Source organism: Nothobranchius furzeri, chromosome 6 (assembly GCF_043380555.1).
Source record: "Nothobranchius furzeri strain GRZ-AD chromosome 6, NfurGRZ-RIMD1, whole genome shotgun sequence".
Taxonomy (NCBI): domain Eukaryota; kingdom Metazoa; phylum Chordata; class Actinopteri; order Cyprinodontiformes; family Nothobranchiidae; genus Nothobranchius; species Nothobranchius furzeri.
In genome coordinates, this window is record NC_091746.1 from 70676851 (window position 1) to 70696788 (window position 19938).

Below are 19938 nucleotides of genomic sequence, written 5' to 3' on the forward strand. Positions count from 1 at the left end.
GCTCGTTAGATCTCAGTACAGCATCCTCCTCACGTTACAGAATTTGGGTCCAAAACCAAACATTTCCAGAGCCTTGAAGAAAAAAGGGTGTTTAAGAGAGTCAAATGCCTTAAAAGTCGAGGAATAGAATAAGACTGTCATGAGGGATAATAGAATTATAATCCAAAATATCCAAGATGAAACGATCTCGTTGTCTCTCCAAATAGAATATTTACTAAGACATCACATAACTATAGACACATTACTTGTCTTTGTGTGTGTGCGTGTGTGTGTTTGTGTGCGTGTGCGCATGTGCGTGCGCGTGTGTGTGTGTGTGTGTCTGCTCTGTCTTCTCCATCCCCAGTGAGTCGTGGAGGATGGCTGTTTATACTGAGCCGGGATTCTCTGGAGGTTTCTTCCTGTTAAAAGGGAGTTTTCCTCTCCACTGTCAATGCATGCTTGCTTAGTATGAGGATTGCTATATAGTCACTGACACTAGTCAGTGACTTGATGCAATTTGCTGGGTTCCTTATATAGGAAACATTATTTCTGATTGGCTTAATGAACTGACCTGAATTGGAATGTTTACTATGTGAAGTGCCTTGAGACGACTCTTGTCGTGATTTGGCGCTTTATAAATAAACTTGAATTGAAATTGAATTGAATTAAAACGAGTATGATGGTGTATGTGACGCCCCGTTATGAACACTGACTGTTTCATCAATTATTTCACTTATTCCAGTTTTTAGTCTGTTGGGAAATACGGGAGCTAAAAACTTATAGTCACAGGAAAATCGTGTAATTGGTCTCCAGTTACCAAGTAATAAGTTATCCTTGTTTGGTTTTGGTATCGTTTTGTTGTTGGAGACAGCCTCTGTTTTTTATTCATTAAATACGTATACTTCTAACAACAATTCTCTAAAAAAATCCCAATTCCCCAAAAATCTGTAGAACTTGACCCATCAGGACCATTTACCACAAGCCATTTAAGAAACAGCAGCATCTAATTCAGTCAACACTATTTCAGAGCCACTGAGCTCTTAAACAATTTTCTATTTTGGGATTTTGTCCTGAACTGAGCAGATTTCTTGGTTGGAATAATCGGTAGAGTGGAGAGCTGTACAAAAATGTGTAATAAAGGTGCTTATAGCATTATGGTCTTTAATAAAATTATTACCAACATATAACTTATTTATAGTTTCATGAATTAGTTTGTTTTTCTCTAGTTTTAGAGCGAGTAAAAGCATCTTTTGCTCTACACTGTAAAACCTGCTGAGTTGTACTTTTTGCTCATCAGAAACAGAAACAGTAGAGCATCTGTTTTAAGTCAGGGGGATTATGGCCCGACTTTTTCTGTTGGATCTCACTGAAAATCGTGTTTTTTCTGTCTTTTGGAACTACTTCACACAATATTTTAAATGTCTTAAATGCATCTTTAGAATGAATAAGAAAATATAATTTACCAAAAGATTCCTGTGGTTTTAAACCAGACTTGCACATGCAGTGTTGTTGTCTTTCTTTTTATGTCATTTTTTTTCTTTTATGTTTGTGTGGCAGTGTGAGCATCCTGTCAGTGTCCCGATTGATCATGCACCCTGGCTACTTGGCCAAGGGGATGTACCTTTGGCTGACTGGTCAGCGCGCATGACTCTCACCCGGGAGTCTGGGGACTGAATCCCGCCCGGGCCCTCGTTTCTCCACCTTGCCGCATTTGCAAAAGTAGCTCACCTCATATTTTTGTACCTGAAATTGTTATAACAAGTTCCTGACTTGCTTCGTAAATGTCGTTTTCATCAATGAAAAACACAACAGAAAACAGATCATGTGGGATTACTAGTGACTTTTCCGTCATGCCATACCTTGTGTCTGATTTTATGAACAAGCTTGATAAAAGGTGTTTTTGTTGGATAAGCACCTTCCTCAGTCGAAAAGAATGCACTGGGTGCAAATAGAGACCCATCTAAAATGGCGGCTGGGGACTACAGCAGCGCCAATAGGCAGAAGCAGCACGGGGCGTCTACGTATATATGTCTATGGTTCTCAGGCTTTATCCGGTTCGCGCATGCTCAAAGGGAATTGGTAAAAAAATAACATGCTGACGGTCTCTAGTGTGCAAGCATGTAGCAACAGTGGACAGAAAAAACTCCCTTTTAACAGGAAGAAACCTCCAGCAGAACCTGGATCAGTATGAGGACACATCTGTCACAACTCACTAGGGATTGAGAAGACAGAGCACACACGAAGGAAAAACGAAAGATGATCATCAGCAGCAGCAATGGGATCAGCCCCAAACTGCTCAAGGCTGTGCTGACCAGCTTTGTGAAGTGGTCACGCACATGTTCAACCTGAGCCGTCAGCTGGATTAGGTCCCCATCCTCTGGAAGACCTCTTCTGTAGTTCCAGTTCCCAAAACATCACATCCCAGGGATCCAGAGACCACTACAGACCTGTCGCCTTGACCTCCAATCTGATGAAGACTATGGAGAGACTCATCCTCACCCATCTACGTTCAGTGGTTGCTGAAACAGTTCGGCAGGCTCCATCTCTGGCAGTTTTTAAATCTCGTTTAAAGACCCACTTTTACACTTTGGCTTTTAGACAGTGACTCGTTTTAGTGTTTTATTGTATCATTGTTTTAATTGTGTTCTTAGTATTCATCATGGTTTATCTGCCTTTGATTGAGATTTTTATCCTCTGTTTTAGCTCCTTGTAATGATTGTGTTTTGTTTTAGCCTGTGCAGCACTTTGGGCAGCTCCCATGCTGCATTTTAAACGTGCTATATAAATAAACTATGCTATGCTATGCTAAACAGACCCACTGCGATCTGCATATAAACCATACCTGCAGCACCGGGCGCTGACTCACCTCGAGATGTGAAAGAACACTGTGAGAATCGTGTTCTTCTGCTTCTCAAGTGCCTTCAGCACCATCCAGCCGTGTCTACTGCAGCAGAAGATGAGGGGTGCAGGAGTGGAAGAACATCTGACTGCATGGACCATCAACTACCTCACCAACAGGCCACAGTACGCGAGGCTGCACAACTGTGCGTCTGAGGTGGTTGTGTGCAGTTCTGGAGCTCCACAGGGTACGATGCTCTCTCCCTTTCTCTTCACCTTCTACACTTCAGACCTCACCTACAACACCAGCAGCTGTCACCTCCAGAAGTTCTCTGATGACTCGGCCATTGTCGGCTGTGTGTCTGAGGGGAATGACCTGGAGTACAGGTCAGTCATCATGGACTTGGTGAACTGGTGTGAGGGTAACCACCTTCGCTTAAACACCAGTGAGACAAAGGAAATGACTGACTTCCAGAGAAGCACTCCTCCTCACTCACCAGTAAACATCCAGGGAGCAGACATGGAGATGGTGGATACCTTTAAGTACCCAGTGTTCACCTCACCAGCACCTCCTGAGGAGGCTGAGGTCCCTATCTATCTATCTATCTATCTATCTATCTATCTATCTATCTATCTATCTATCTATCTATCTATCTATCTATCTATCTATCTATCTATCTATCTATCTATCTATCTATCTATCTATCTATCTATCATATATCTATCTATCTATCTATCTATCTATCTATCTATCTATCTATCTATCTATCTATCTATCTATCTATCTATCTATCTATCTATCTATCTATCTATCTATCTATCTATCTATCTATCTATCTACCTTCTCTTTTATGTGCTGATAAAACTCGAGGCTGATTATTAAACCTTAAAACGCGTTCAGGTGTTCTCAGGTGTTTCCTTTGCGGTCTCACAGGTGAGCCGAGCTGGGCCGGAGCGCAGCGGTGCTGACAGCAGCAGGAAGTGGCAGCAGACGGAGAGGAGGTGGGAAGAGCAGAGGAAGGAGCAGCAGGAGAAGTAGAAGTGAGAGGAGGAGTCTGTTTGTTGACATCGGGACGAATCCGAAATCAGATGAGTGAGGACAGCCGATAACGCCTGGTTTTGTCCCCCTCAACGAGACACCTCCTCGGGGACAGCTCAGGTAAGGTTCCGTCTGAAGAACCGGGCGGGCTGACGCCGCTGACCCGGTACCAGCCACCGGGAGCCGGTGTTGTGGTACCGCTCAGCTCTCCGGTTCTGTTAGCCTTCTTGCTAGTATCACAGCGGGGAAAGTCACAGCTAGCATCAGGCTAGTTTGGACCTTAAAACGAACCGGTACCGGTTAATAAGGCCGAACTTTTAATAAGAAGTAGTTTCGCTGAGCGTGTGGACCGGAACTTATGGTTCGGTGTGATATTTCCAGTTTGTCAGCAGATTTAAAACCTTCACGGCGAATTCTTCCAAACAAGCAGCTAGCTGTAGCTCGTTAGCCCGCTAACTTGTCAACGGTCCGTCTCTTTCTGGGTCCACCTGTGTTCACACACAAAGACAGAACCGAACCGGGCCACCGGACCCAGGCTGCAGGTAACAGGTGAGAAGTGGTTGGGTTGGCTGCAGTGGTTGTAAAGTTTATCACTAATTATCCATCTGTTCTTGTTTCCCATCAAACTCGGTCATGTCACCTTCCCAGAGTGTTGCACTCGGTGTGTTTGATCTTAAGTCAACGTTAATAATTTAAGATATTATCAGTTTATTAAGTAAATAAGGTGATTATTGCAAGTGCACCTCTTCAGATTTACTGGGCCGATACCGATTTCTCATTGCTCTCCATCTGCCTGCAGATGTAGAATTATCTCTGACAACTAAAACCACGTAATCAGGTTAAAAGTCTCACTGGTTTAAATTCTGAAAGTGGAAATAAAAACATCTGTTATAGCTCATCGCACACATGGAGAGGAGCCAGTTGAGGTGGCTCGAGCACCTGATTAGGATGCCTCCTAGACGCCTCCCTGGTGAGGTTTTTAGAGTACGTCCAACCAGGAGGAGACACAAGGGAAGACCCAGGGCACGCTGGAGGGACTATGTCTCTCACCTGGCCAGGGAACGCCTTGGGACTCCCCCGGAGGAGCTGGCCCAAGTGGCTGGGGAGAGGGAAGTCTGGGCCTCCTTGCTTAGGCTGCTGGTCCCAGATCAGCGGCAGGAGACAAACTGGTGCCTAGCAATGAGAGTTCATGGACCCCATAACTGTGGTGCGTTCACTGACCTGTAAAAATCCCATCAGGTTTATTGGACTGGTTCTGATCAGCTGATGCTTTAGCTTGTCTCTAGCTCAAGTTAAATGCTTTAAAAACGGATCCAGTCCAGGCTTCTGGCCTAGATCATGTGTTCTGGGACAGGTTGGGTTGTGCTCCAGTCTCTGGACACATCAGAGGAATGTTTGTTATTCTAAACAACAACAACAACAATAAACATGTTCATGAAACTGCTGCTGTTGAGGGTTAGGGTTAGAAAATGATGATTTCTAGTTTCGGCGATTGGGTGTTCTTTCAGGTCCCCCTCCCCCGCTCCGTCCATCTTTAACCTGAGACCGGGATAAAGGGGCCAACATGGCCGCTAAAGCTGGAGACGACCCGGACAGCCTCATGGCTCTGGCGACGGTGTTCTGCCTCAGGAACCTGAGGAAGACCATGTGTTACCAAGGACTCAGGAACCGGCTGCTCTTGCGCTCCGACATCTTCCTGCCGAGTGAAATCTGTGACAAGCTGGTCAACACGTATGTAACAGATCACCCCCCCCCCCCCCCCCACACACACACACACCTGTAACCCACACCTCACACACTCGCCTGTCTTTTCTCCGTCTTCACCAGGTACGTGGAGCTGGTCCACACCGACAGTTACTTTGAACCAGAGGAGAGTTTCTTCCAGCTGTTCGCGGACCCTCGGAGCACTAGGCTGACCCGGGTTCAGCTGAGGGAGAACTTGGTTCTGGACCGAGACCTGGAGGCCATACGGAAACAGGTGGGGGTGTGATGTTGTGGCCTTTCTAGAGACAGAACCAAACGAGCAGAATAGTTTTCTGTTTGTTCTTTGAGATAAACCGGCGTCACATGATGCTGGGGCGGGGCTTATGTGTAGTTTTGGGGCCACATCCTGATGGACCGGTGAGGGGAACCTTCCCTTGGTTCAGAGATAAACGGGCTCTGTTCTTCCAGGACCTGATTGAACTCAGCCTCACCTGCTGCCACAGCCTGACGCCCCGCAGCCTGAAGACACTCACCTGTTTCCGGGAGACGTTGGTGTCTCTCTGCCTGTTCGGCTGCAGCCAGATCTTCTGTAAGAAAGTGGGACCTCCTCTGGCCTGTAACGAAGACAGCGAGGAAGAGGAGGAGGAGGACAGGTCTGCCTCCTGGCGGGTGTTAGATTTGGACTTTAGCTTCCAGGGCTTTAACCGCCTCAGGCTGCTGAACCTGGCGGGTCTACCTGAAGCAGTGAACGCTGAGCGTCTGCTCAAACCCCTCAGGTCCATCACCTCTCTGGATCTGTCCAACGTGAACTTACAGGGAGCGGCTTTCCTCTCCCAGTGGAGGGACAGGCTGGCATCTCTGGTTCTGTACAACGTGGAGCTGTCCGAGGAGCTGCTCTGCACCATACTGGAGCTGGTTAATCTCAGGTAAGGTGGGGTGGGCGGAGACTAATCTTCGTAGAGGGCATTCCTTGTTTTTCAAGCCATACTTCAGTTTTTTCCTAAAAATCCAGGAGCTTCTACGACACCGGGGTCTCACACAGGAATAAGAATTCCAAAAACCTGACAGTTGTCTTTAATTTATCCCATCTGGGAATGAAGCAAAGATGCTTCTCCTGCTCAGCGGGCCACCCCAGTGCATGCTGGTCCAGCACCAGTCCCTAGGTTTACCCACAACATGAAGTAACGGCTGCAGCGGTTCTGGTCACGGGTTCAGTTGGAGCTCTAACTCACGTCTACACTACAGTTTACAGAAGCCAGATTTCAGAAGTTAGACTTCCACACGGAGGATCCCTTCCTGCCGGTGGGAATTAGGTAGATGAGTTGAGCTCACGGACCCAGGAAAATGTCCGAATTCTGAGCTTCTGCTTCTGCTAAAGCTTTTAATTTCTAAAAAAAAAATGCATTTAGTTATTCAAATGTTACTGTGTGATATGAAACAAGACCCAGATCAACTAAACACCTGCAGAGCGCCCCTGAGCCTTTATATTGTCTCTGTCTCGTTGATTTACTGAAATAAATGGACTTTGCTGGACCTCAGGGACCTGCTGGGGGTGTAGGGGCTGAGAAGATCAATGTATGATGGTGCTTGTCCATGTAAGGCCCTAAAGACCTGGGGTCTCATTTATCAAACATGGCGTAGAATCCTTACTAAAACCGTACTTAAGCTCAGCAAAAAAAAAAGTACTAACGCCAAGTAGGTTTGTGATCTATCAAACATGGAGTATGCACAGCTGCACACAATCTCCGCTTCATAAATCAGAGACTAACGAGAATGTTTCTCAGCTGCTTTTTAGTCACATCCCGCCCTCACCACGCCCACTTACTGCCATAAATGGTCAATGCAAAGTGCCTTGTGGATCTCATGCATATACGTAAGCCGGCTGTTGCAGCACTCCGCCAATGACATGGCGACCGTAGATCAAGGCAGATCAAGGAAGCGCAATTTCACACAAGCAGAAGATGAGGTATCTGTGGGCGAGGTGGAGAAATGAAAGCCAGGTCCTTCGTCAACTTGAAGTTGCGCACATTTTTCCGCTAAGTTTTCTTTTATAAGTCCCAAAGTTTGGGTGGAAAGTTGCTTACTCAGTTTTCCGACCCCGTTTTGTGCGTAAGCAAGCTTGATAAATGAGGCCCCAGAACCAGGATCTTGAAATGAACCCTGAAGTTGACTGGCAGCCAGTGAAGCTGGAGGAGAGTTAATGGCTTGCCCTGTAGTCGGAAGGTTGCAGGTTCGAGCCCCGCTTAGTTTGTCACTGCTGTTGTGTCCTTGGGCAAGACACTTAACCCTGCTTGGTGGTGTCTGTACGGCAGCCTCACCCCTGTCAGTGCACCCCAGGGCAAATGTAGTTCGCCGCCACCAGGGTGTGAATGACATATTGTGTTGGAAAGTTCCTTGGGGTTTTCCAGGACTCTAGAATGCGCAGCATCAAATACAGGTCATTTACCAGAACTGTCTCAAGTTCAGAGCGGGACAGAATGGGACTCAGCTTAGCAACGTTCCTGAGATGGAAGAAGGAAGAGCGAACAAGAGAACTGACATGAGAATCCAGGGTGAGAGCTGGGTCAAAGGTCACGCCAAGATTCCTGACGGAAGGTTTGGTGTGAGAAGCAAGCTGACCAAGAGAGTCTCTGACTTTGGGAACCAGCTTGTCTGGGGCACAGATGAGGATCTCAGTCTTATCTTCATTCAGCTGAAGAAAGCTCCCACCATCCAGGTTTAGATAGAGTCTAAGCAGGTGTGTAACAGCTGCAGCTTAGACATCTCATGGGGCTTAAAGGAGATGTACAGTTGGATGTCATCTGCATAAAGATGGTAGGAGATTCCTTTGAAGGAGCTCAGGAGGTGCTGAAGAGGAAGCAGATAGAGGAGGAAGAGCAGAGGCCCCAGCAAAGAACCTTGTGGGACACCATGGGTGAGGGAGGTGGTGGAGGACCTAAACTTGGAGACGGCCACAGAAAAGGAGTGCTCAGAGAGATAAGAGGAGAACCACTCCAGAGCAGATCCTGATAGGCCTACCCAGTCTCTCAGCCTCTCCAGTAGCAGGTGATGGTCAACAGTGTCAAAGGCTGGAGTCAGGTCCAGCAGGACCAGAACAGAACAGTCCCCTGCATCACTGTGAGTCAGAAGGTCATTAGAGACCCTAAGAAGAGCTGTTTCAGTAGAATGAGCTCTACGAAAACCTGACTGGAAGCTATCATAGATGTTATGTTCATCAAGAGCAGCTGTGAGTTGTTTAGCCACAACCTTTGGAGACGAAAGAATTCCCACTTCCTTTGCATCCGTTAAACTTCCAGCATCTTTAGGACTCAACAGGACCATAAAAGAAACCTGGCATGTAAGACGATACCTCAGACCAGCCAGAGCTTTCACTTACTGAATAAAAGTTAAGAGTAAATCCATTCATGGTGGATCTGATTTGATTTGATCACGTCTCTTATCCAGACACGCTCAGCAGCTACAAACGCGTTGGAGCTTCCAAAATGTCTGACATTCTCCAGGAATATTGAATTCCTCCCAGGAGTGTTGGGGCCTCTCTCCTGTCACTCCAGATGTTCAGGGCGACAGATGTACTCTAAAATCCCTGTTTAGAAATGCGAGATGACTTTGGGAGGAGTTGGAGAGCAGATTGGGAATGAAACAAGACCTAGTTAAGACGCCTTGTGAACAATATCAACTGTGTCGGACTGAAACTTACCTTCCTCATCTATCCCTAAAACAATCATGGATCCTCCAGCGATCAAACATTCCCAAAAGCGATGTGGAGAGCATCCTCCTCTCCTGGTGGTTTAGAAGGTTCAGGCGTCTGATACCACGGCAGTGGAACAGTCATTCTTGGGTTTGGATCTCAGCTGGAAACAAAGTTTAGGCCCAGTTCTGTGGTTTTAATCTGGATTGTTGATTTGAACTTGGAAACGAGATTAAACCGAGTTAGCTTCCTGCATGCTTCACTTCTTTCCTTAATCGGGTCAGAACTCCCAACAGGATGCTTTTGGAACCCAGTCAGAACCAGTCAGAACCCCTCTGATCCAGATCTGTAAACATCTTTCTCCTCTTCAGGCATCTGGACATTTCTCGAGAAGGCAGGAAGTCGACCAAGTTCCAGATGAGCCGTAAAATCCTAACAGCTGTTGTCCAGCGACTCGTTCATCTGGTTTCTCTGGACATCTCAGGTCTTGTGATGCTGGACAACTGCACTGTGCCACACTTTGAGGAAGCCATGGGACGTCCGAGGTTACTGCCTGCCTGGGGGGAGGAGGGAGGGGCTTGGGGGGGAGGAGGGAGGAGATCTGATAATCTTGTTTGTGTTTCAGCACGGAGCCGAGTAAGAGCAGCATCATCCCATTCCAAGAGCTGAAGAGGCCGCTGCAGTTCTTGGGTCTGTACGACACCACGCTGTGCAACGTGACCCACATCCCAGCCTACAAGGTACGTGCCGCGGCGGCGCCACCTGGGCATGGTGTCGCCTCGTCATGACTACCCCACCCCCCACCCCCCAACCCACCACATACACACACACTCTCTCTCTCTACAGACTAACCTCTACCCCTGGAACAGGATGCCTCACCAGCATTCATCCTTTCATCCCAGAGACCCAAGGGCACTTTAACCTCCTTTGTGATTTTTTTTGTTTATTAATGATGTAAACGTTGGATCAGCTGTTGCTGCTGAGTTACGGTTTTATTTATTTCGTTGGTCAGAGCAGAAGAAAACACCTGAGAGTGAAACAAAAAGTAAAACTTTTACCAATCACCATGGTAACAGGGCCTGAAACTGGTCCTCAGTCAGATCACCGTGGTAACAGGGCCTGAAACTGGTCCTCAGTCAGATCACCGTGGTAACGGGGCCTGAAACTGGTCCTCAGTCAGATCACCGTGGTAACAGGGCCTGAAACTGGTCCTCAGTCAGATCACCGTGGTAACGAGGCCTGAAACTGGTCCTCGGTCAGATCACCGTGGTAACGGGGCCTGAAACTGGTCCTCGGTCAGATCACCGTGGTAACGGGGCCTGAAACTGGTCCTCGGTCAGATCACCGTGGTAACGGGGCCTGAAACTGGTCCTCGGTCAGATCACCGTGGTAACGGGGCCTGAAACTGGTCCTCGGTCAGATCACCGTGGTAACGGGGCCTGAAACTGGTCCTCGGTCAGATCACCGTGGTAACGGGGCCTGAAACTGGTCCTCGGTCAGATCACCGTGGTAACGGGGCCTGAAACTGGTCCTCGGTCAGATCACCGTGGTAACGGGGCCTGAAACTGGTCCTCGGTCAGATCACCATGGTAACGGGGCCTGATCTCCTCTCCTGTTTGGGGCTTAAAGTGGGCCGGCTCTCCGGTTCTGTTTAGGTTCTGGCTCCTTGGCGTCAGGCGGAGCTCAGACCAGCGACACATTTAATTATCACCTGTAATAAATCAGAACCAGAATCTTTGAGCGGGTTTAGTGCTTTGATAAAGTTTTGGACCGAAGTCGTGAGTTTTCTGCTGCTCAGTTCAGATAGACACGCCCCTTTTCTGAAGCCGTGCTCTGATTTGTTGTAGCCATCAGTAATTTTTCTTCACTACACCTTTTCTTCTGTGGACCCTTCAGGTGACTGGGTCCAAGAATGAAGACCAGGTCCTGAACGCCATTGAGGCCTACACGGAGTTCCGCCCTGAACTGGCCCACAGAGCCATCAATCAGCTGTTTGACATCGCCAGGATCCAGCACTGTAGCCAGCTGCTCCGGGCCTTGCAGGTCTGACCCGGCTCGTCTCTGACAGTGTTCTGCTCCTGGTTCTGGTTCTGATGCCTTCCCTTTAATGTTCCAGCTGGTGATCGCAGCATTGAAGTGTCACAAGTTTGATAAGAGCGTCCAGGTGACGGGTAGCGCGGCGCTGTTCTACCTGACCAACACAGACTACCGCAGCGACCAAAGTGTTCGTCTACGGCGGGATGTGATTCAGGTGGTTCTGAATGGGATGGAGCAGTACCAGGAAGTCACAGTGAGTCCACATGATCCAAGATGGCTGCCGCAGCCACTGAGAGTTAGCTGACGTGGACAGGGTGTTACTGTGGAGTTTCCCGTCGTTCCTGATGGAACGTGTTGGTCTTCCTGCTCCAGGTCCAGAGGAACTGCTGCCTGACTCTGTGTAACTTCAGTATTCCAGAGGAGCTGGAGTTCCAGTACAGCCGGGTCAACCAGCTACTGCTGAAGATCCTAGAGCCGGCCCGGCAGGACGAGTCCATCCAGAGGATCGCCGTTCACCTGTGCAACGCTCTGGTGTGTCAGGTGGACAACCATCACAAGGAGGCTGTGGGGAAGATGGGCTTCGTCAAGGTAAATTTGGAACGTCGGATCTGCTCTAGATGTCTCGGAACATTCCAGTGTGTGTTTGAGCTCTGTGATGCCAGACGGACCCAACAGAACCAGAACCATGTTCTATTAGGACCTGATGAGACCTTAGGTTCTGCAGTTCCGGTATCAGCCAGGGTCTAAGTGAACAGCAGGAGGAATGGAAAGCAAACACATCATATAAACAAGGCAGCTAGTGAAATGTAAAAGGGAGCAGCTGTGGCAACATCTGCACAGGCTGAGTGTGAAGTGATCACATGGTTCTGGTTCTGGTCCAGAAGCGGCAGAGCAGGGCCAGCCCGTGTCTGACAGCGGCTTTGAGGCTTGGCTCTGGGCTCACCTGCCCAGTGTTAATTTTGACAGGAAATTTTTATTTAGTTTTAGTCTTTTGACTAAAACTCTTAAATTTTAGTCACAGTTTTAGCCGTCCATTTTTTTTAGTTTTAGTCTTATTTTAGTCGACTAAAATTTTTGACGAATACGAGCATGAAACGAGTAAAACTCGTAAATAATTAATCATTGCTGAAGGAAAATCCTTATTGGGAAACTGACTTCACGCTCTGTGATTGGCCAGTCACATAGAGCGCCCGCCCCTCCCTATACACAACTCTGCAGTCTCAGTCCGGCCCATGCATCCACCCACCCACCCACCCACACACACACACACACACACACACACACACACACGCACACGCACACTCACACGCGAACACACACGCGCACAAACGCACGCACGCACACACACACACTCATATACACATACACGCGCACACACACGCGTGCATGCACGCACACAAACGCACACACACATGTGCACGCACGCAAATGCACACACACATATACACATACACGCACGCACACGCGCGCACGTACACACACACACGCAAGCAAGCATACACGCACGCACGCACACACACTCACACTCACTCACTCACTCACTCTCACATGCACGCACACGCGCGCGCACGCACGCACACACACACACTCTCACACGCGCACACACACACGCGCGCACACACACACGCGCACAAACGCACGCACGCACACACACACACACACTCATATACACATACATGCACACACACGCGCGCATGCACGCACACACACATATACACATACACGCACGCACACGCGCGCACGTACACACACACGCAAGCAAGCATACACGCACGCACGCACACACACACACAAGCAAGCAAGCAAGCATACACGCACGCACGCACGCACACACACTCACTCACTCACTCACTCACTCACTCACTCACGCACACACACGCGCGCGCACACGCGCACACACACACACACACACACACACACACACACACACACGCACACACACACACACACTCATATACACATACACGCACACACACACGCGCGCATGCACGCACACACACATGTGCACGCACGCAAATGCACACACACATATACACATACACGCACGCACACGCACGCACGTACACACACACACGCAAGCAAGCATACACGCACGCACGCACACACACTCACACTCACTCACTCACTCACTCACTCACTCACTCACTCACTCACTCTCACACACACGCACACACACACACACGCGCACACACACGCGCACAAACGCACGCACGCACACACACACACACACACACACTCATATACACATACACGCACACACACGCGCGCATGCACGCACACAAACGCACACACACATGTGCACGCACGCAAATGCACACACACATATACACATACACGCACGCACACGCGCGCACGTACACACACACACGCAAGCAAGCATACACGCACGCACACACACACACACACGCAAGCAAGCAAGCATACACGCACGCACACACACACACACACACACACACACACACACACACACACTCACACTCACTCACTCTCACACGCACACACACGCGTGCGAATGCACGCACGCACACACACACACACACACACTCACTCTCTCTCTCTCTCTCTCTCTCTCTCTCTCTCACACTCCCACACACACACACACTCACACTCACTCACTCTCACACGCACACACACGCGTGCGAATGCACGCACGCACACACACACACGCACACACACTCACACACACAGGTGCACGCGCACACACACACACACACACTCACTCTCTCTCTCTCTCTCTCTCTCTCTCTCTCTCTCTCTCTCTCACACTCCCACACACTCTCACACACACACGCACACATACCTTAAGTGTTTCATATTTCTTTTCCATCATGGTGGTGAAATGGCATCAGCCTGGTAGGTAGTTGTCATGGTAACCTGGGTTGAACAGCTTGATCATCTCTGAAACCTTGATACCGACCATGGACAGGAGTCTGGTGACCAACGTGCTCACAAAGCCGTCGGTCGGGACGTTGGCTTGCTGAGGTGTGCACGTAACGAACTCGTGCACTGAAGAGGATCACTTTTATTAACACGTAACGAACTTGTGCACTGAAGAGGATCACTTTTATTAACACGTACCGTAGCGGCATGAAATAAATCATTAGTTTGTAATTAGAGCAAAAATTCGTGACGTACAAACGTGTTCTAAAGGTAATAAAATCACCACCTCTACTGGTGTTGCTGCAGCCGCGGTGGCCATCTTGAATTGGGTTGACTCCTAAAGGGAATCAGCAGTAGATGGTCCCAGATGTTTATTGGAGTCCTGGGCCAGCAGGTGTTTGTTAGATTACCTGACTCCTTTTCCCTTCTCATCCTCAGACGATGTTGAATTTAATCCAGAAGAAGCTTCAGGACCAAACGGTGAGTCCTCCAGCAGGTGGCGTCCTGGAGTCTGAGTCTCAGCAGGTTGTAGAATTTCCTGTAAGTCAGGTGTGTTTGATGTCAGTGTGATCAGGTGATGGAGTTCTCCTGGAGCGCCCTGTGGAACATCACGGATGAGACGCCCGACAACTGCCAGATGTTCCTGAACTGTCGCGGCATGAGTCTGTTCCTGGACTGTCTGAAGGTGGGTCCAGGCGCTCGCCTCACCTGAGCAGGTTCCCTCAGCAGTTCTGAAACCGACTTCGTTCTGTTGCTTCTGTCACCAGGAGTTTCCGGATAAACAGGAGCTTCACCGTAACATGTTGGGTCTTCTGGGAAATGTTGCTGAGGTCAGAGCGCTGAGGCCACAGCTGCTCACGCCGCAGTTCATCACCGTGTTCAGGTGAGACCTCCTCTTAGACAGGTGTGTCTCAGTCGTAGGGAGAAGAACCAGCTTAGGAGGAGCCAGAAGATCGGATCTGATGGGTTCCTGTGGAGCAGCTGCAGCTGGGCTGATTCCTGCTCAGCGTTCTCCTTCTCCTTCTCTGCAGTAATCTGCTGGAAAGCAAAGCTGATGGGATCGAGGTGTCCTACAATGCCTGCGGGGTTCTGTCCCACATCATGTTCGACGGCCCGGAGGCCTGGGCCATGGACGAGCCCCGGAGAGACGCCGTGATGGACAGGATGTGGGACGCCATCCAGAGCTGGGACGTCTGCTCGCGCCGCAACATCAACTACAGGTGAGGTTCTGGAGTGGTTTCCTGTTGGGGGTCAAAGGTCACATGCAGCACCTCACCAGCTGGTGTGGGCCATTTGAATGATATTAAAGCTTGGAACTCTGCACAGTTAACAGCCATGAAGTCAGAAGGAATTGTGGGAGTTTGGGATTGAACCGGCAGCTCTTTCTTTTTGCTCTCAGGTCGTTCGAGCCGATCCTCCGCCTGCTGCCTCAGGGCATCGCCCCCGTCAGCCAGCACTGGGCCACCTGGGCTCTGTTCAACCTTGTGTCAGTTTACCGTGAGTATCAGCAGGATTCAAACCAGCAACCTCCCCTTCACACCGGATAATAAACCGGCACCATCTCCTTCATGTTCCTGATTTCCTCTGAAAGCTGTTGAATGTGACCTTGGGCTGTGCATGCATCAGGTAGTGTGTGTGGGGCAGCTCAGAGGGAGGCGGGCTCGCTTCTGCATGAATATTTGATCAGGAAACGGGTCAAGTCAGCGGTTCGGACCAAAACGTGAAGAAGCCATACAGATAGCTAATCTGTAGACCAGTTAGTGGACACACAGACTTCATATAAAATCATCTATATGATTAAAAGAAACCGAAGGCGTTGCCATGGCGATGTTCCATCCACTCCACTGCCTTGCTGATGGCTTCGTTGAGGCTGTTAGCTTCATAAGTAACGTTGCTTACGCCATCGACTGAAGCCGGGAACAAGTTCACAATGCGGAGGCCAGCTGGTCGTTTCACCGCATTCAAACAGGAAAACTGTCGTTGAAAGGACGCGTTCCGGTAAATGTTGCTAGGATCCGGCAGCTCAGTTGTTAAGCTAACGTTTTAGCTAACAAGCCTTTAGGAAGTTGTAACAGCCGTAAGTATGTGCTTTCTGTAAGACGGCTAAAGTCATCTTGTTATGATGTCACCAGTATGCGCCACTACCCCCCCGCCCTTGCATAACTTGGGAGAAGCGCGCTGCAGGTGAACTGAACTTTCGCTCCGTCACTCCAGTAACGTTACGGGTTGTATGAACGCTGCTGGTTGCAGGTTTGGCGAGATAGCAGCCGTTGTGTGTTTATTAAAGAACAGCCTTCCAGACAACCAGAGTGGTTGTGAGTCATTTCCTGTCCGGTAAAGTGTTTCTGCCGCTCCCACTCCGCCATCCAATGCAACCAAGACGCTACCAAGTACAAAACAAGGACATCAAAGGCAGGAGTGGCTGTATGCTATTTGGAACGTCCTTTGATTACCTGTTTAAAACATTCGCTGAGCGGTTCTGGTTCGGTTCCCTGGACTTCCGTGCATCTTAACCCTTATTAATAAAAGTCACAAGCAGCTACAGAAACCATCAGAGGTTAGCTGCACATCTGTTTTCATTTAGAGCGAGAGTTAAAAAACGGTCATGATCATTTCCTCCCGACATTTTCATTTCTCACATAATAAATAAATATCCATCATTTAATCTGTATTTTTATTTATTTATGCTTTATTTAACCAGGAAGGTTTCTTTGAGATAAAAACCTCACTTTCATGGGAGTCCTGGCCAAGAGGCAGCTCAAGTTACAGTTACTAATACTTCAGTTACAAATAGTTACAGTTACAATTACTTCAGTTACATGTTACAAATACTTCAGTTACAGTAACAAATACTTCAATTATAAATACTTCAGTTATAGTTACAAATACTTCAGTTACAAATAGTTACAGTTACAAATACTTCAGTTACAAATAGTTACATGTTACAAATACTTCAGTTACAGTTACAAATACTTCAGTTACATTTACAAATACTTCAGTTACAGTTACTAATGCTTCAGTTACAGTTACTAATGCTTCAGTTACAGTTACTAATGCTTCAGGTACATGTTACAAATAATTCAGTTACAAAAACCTCAGTTACAAAAACTTCAGTTACAGTTACAAAAACTTCAGTAACACATTACAAATACTTCAGTTACATGTTACAAATACTTCAGTTACAGTTACAAATACTTCAGTTACATGTTACAAATACTTCAGTTACATGTTATGTACCACATTACAAAACAGTGAGTCCGTCTCAAGGGCTCAGTCTGCTTTTAACTCATTCACTGCCAGCCGTTTCCTGATCACTAACGGCCTTCGCTGCCAGCGTTTCTCACCGTTTTTACTGTTTTTTTAAGAGTCATAGAACGTTGCGCACTAACATGATGTCGATGCCAAAACAACCAAAACAAAGAGGAGACTCACCTCTTAAATCAGGAAGAGTCCGCGTGTTTCGAGCGTTATCCGCTCTTTCATAATCCGTTGTCGAATTATGATCGGCAGACGCTTTTCCGGTTCGCGCCTCACTTTTTTTACAGGAACGGCCCAAAACGATCTCCTAACACATGGGTGTGTTGCTTCCTGATCATGTGATCTGTGACGTATGCGGATGAAGATCGACTTCAGGGCTGAGATGTTTGTTCTCTCAGCGCTGGGGCTCGTTCTGATGCTCAAACAGTAAAAAAATGCAAATGACGACTTTAGTCTCATTGGCAGTGAATGAGTTAAATGTGGTCAAGCAGATGGATGAATATATAATCATGAATATTTGTTCTAAACAAGCGGACAAACATGCCCAGCATCATATTAATGTTACAACTAAACTAGAGCGTAGAAACATTTTACCTGCTGCCTTCTGGTTCTGCTGCTGGGCTCCGACCCACAGACGCTCCGAGCTGCTGTCCACAGCTCCGCAGGGCGCCGATGGCTGCTGATCATGGAGATGATGCTCAGATGTTCTGATGGGAATCTTCTGGATAGACCTCGTTACCTCCAAATGTTCTGTGTAACGTTTAAAGTGTCTGCGCACCTGTATGCGTTGGGGTAATCACCAACGGCCTCACAACGCACAAAGCTACCGGTGCTTCCTTGTTTGCACACCTAGCTATCCCACTATGGGAACAGTTGGCTAGTCCCCACCATGGGAACCCCCTGAAGCTCGGTTTTAGAGGCGTGTAGTGAAATGACTTTGTTAGGGTTACGGTTAGGGTATGGTCTCTGTTAGCTCAGCCCTGATGAAAAGGGACTTTTCAGGGTGTGCTGATCACACCTTTACCAAGCCACGCCCCTTCGTATAACCCGGTACGCTAACTAGTTTTGAGTATTTTACTTGTGACAACGACCGAGGCGTCTGAATTAGATCTGAGCCTGTGATGTTCTGACTTTGACCTGCAGCTGGTAAATACTGCCCCCTGCTGATCAAGGAAGGTGGGATACATCTCCTGGAGAAAGTTCTGGAGCTGGAGAGTTCTCATCCAGAGACCAAGGACATGGCCAGGTAGGAATTCATCCTGGTTCAGAGGTGTTTCCCTGGAGAACGTTACCAGTTTATTCGAGGACCTTCTTCCTGTCTGACTGCTTCCTCAGGAAGGTGATGGAGCAGTGTGAGAACTTTAAGGAGGATCCGATGGAAACCAACAATGGGCCAGAGGTGAACTACGGCCAGAGGGGCTGAGTCCACCAGAACCGGGCCCAGATGTGGATGGGCTCGACCCGACACCTCCTGCTGTCGGTACCACCGGGTTTTCACCACATCTTTTTGTTTTCTCCTTTTTGATAGAACAGAACCGAGTCTCTGGATCAGACCCGTTTGTTGGGTCGCTGTTTCCCCTCTCTCTCTCTTGTGTGTGTGTGTGTGTGTGTGTGTGTGTGTGTGTGTGTGTGTGTGTGTGTGTGTGTTATTGTTTTAAGTTCTCAAACGGGACAGAAACTTCTGCCAGGTTCTTGGCTGTGAGCTGGACAGCCAGTGGAGGTTCTGGACTCTGGCCCGGCTCACAGAGGCCAACACGTGTTTGGACTTCCTGCAGGCGAACACGCGTGTTATATATGTAAATATTCTGCTTGGTTCTGATTGGTTCTCATCCTTCTGCTGGTTTCTAAGAACTCTGACCCAGTCCAGACCTACAGAAACGGTGAGACCTGGTTCTGGAGTCCAGCAGTCCTGGTCTCGGGCCTGCTGGATGTCTGATCAGCTGATGTCCAAAGGCCAGTCTGTCCTGAAACCCAGAGGACGGAATAACACAACCCTCCTGTCTGAACCACCAAATGTTTCTGGTTCTGTTGGGCCCGTTTTCCACCTGAACCCACCAGAGGACTTGGACTCTCAGCTGCCTCATCAAGTCTACCCGAGTTCCTCCAAACAGAACCGGGTTTATGAGAAACCAGCTCATACGGGTCCGGTTTACCCTCCTGTCCTCTCAAAACCACAGAAGAAGAAGGACTGTAAGGTCCAGTGGAAACCTGACCCATTCCCAGATGGATCCACATGTACCCGACCCATTGCCAGCCCCCTGGTGGACCCATGTTCTCCATCCCATCTCCAGATCCAAAGTCCTATGAATCATGTAAAGCTCCTGGATTTCGGGAACCTGACCAGTTCCCTCTCTGGAATGATCAGCTGTGGATGGGATTACCCATTCTGACCGGAGAGGAAGCTTCTCAAACACCATTTTTTAGGAGAAATTCCTCATCATTAACGGAAATGAGATCAAAAACACGGAATTCAGATCCTTCCTGCTGGGATTTGGCTTCACTATGGAATTATCCT

At 48.4% G+C, this 19938-nt stretch overlaps 1 protein-coding gene across 1 annotated transcript; it reads left to right on the forward strand.

The window, feature by feature from the left end:
• Positions 1-3780: 3780 nt before the first annotated feature.
• On the forward strand, positions 3781-19027 carry zer1 (zyg-11 related, cell cycle regulator). Its single transcript, XM_015943360.3, has 16 exons — positions 3781-3976; positions 5365-5587; positions 5684-5834; positions 6029-6486; positions 9620-9793; positions 9874-9988; positions 11145-11291; positions 11365-11538; positions 11658-11873; positions 14604-14645; positions 14731-14850; positions 14933-15048; positions 15197-15385; positions 15565-15662; positions 18567-18669; positions 18759-19027. The coding sequence occupies exons 2-16, from the start codon at positions 5421-5423 to the stop codon at positions 18844-18846; spliced, it is 2358 nt and encodes a 785-aa protein (XP_015798846.1). The 5' UTR covers positions 3781-3976; positions 5365-5420; the 3' UTR covers positions 18847-19027.
• The last annotated feature ends 911 nt before the right edge of the window (positions 19028-19938 follow it).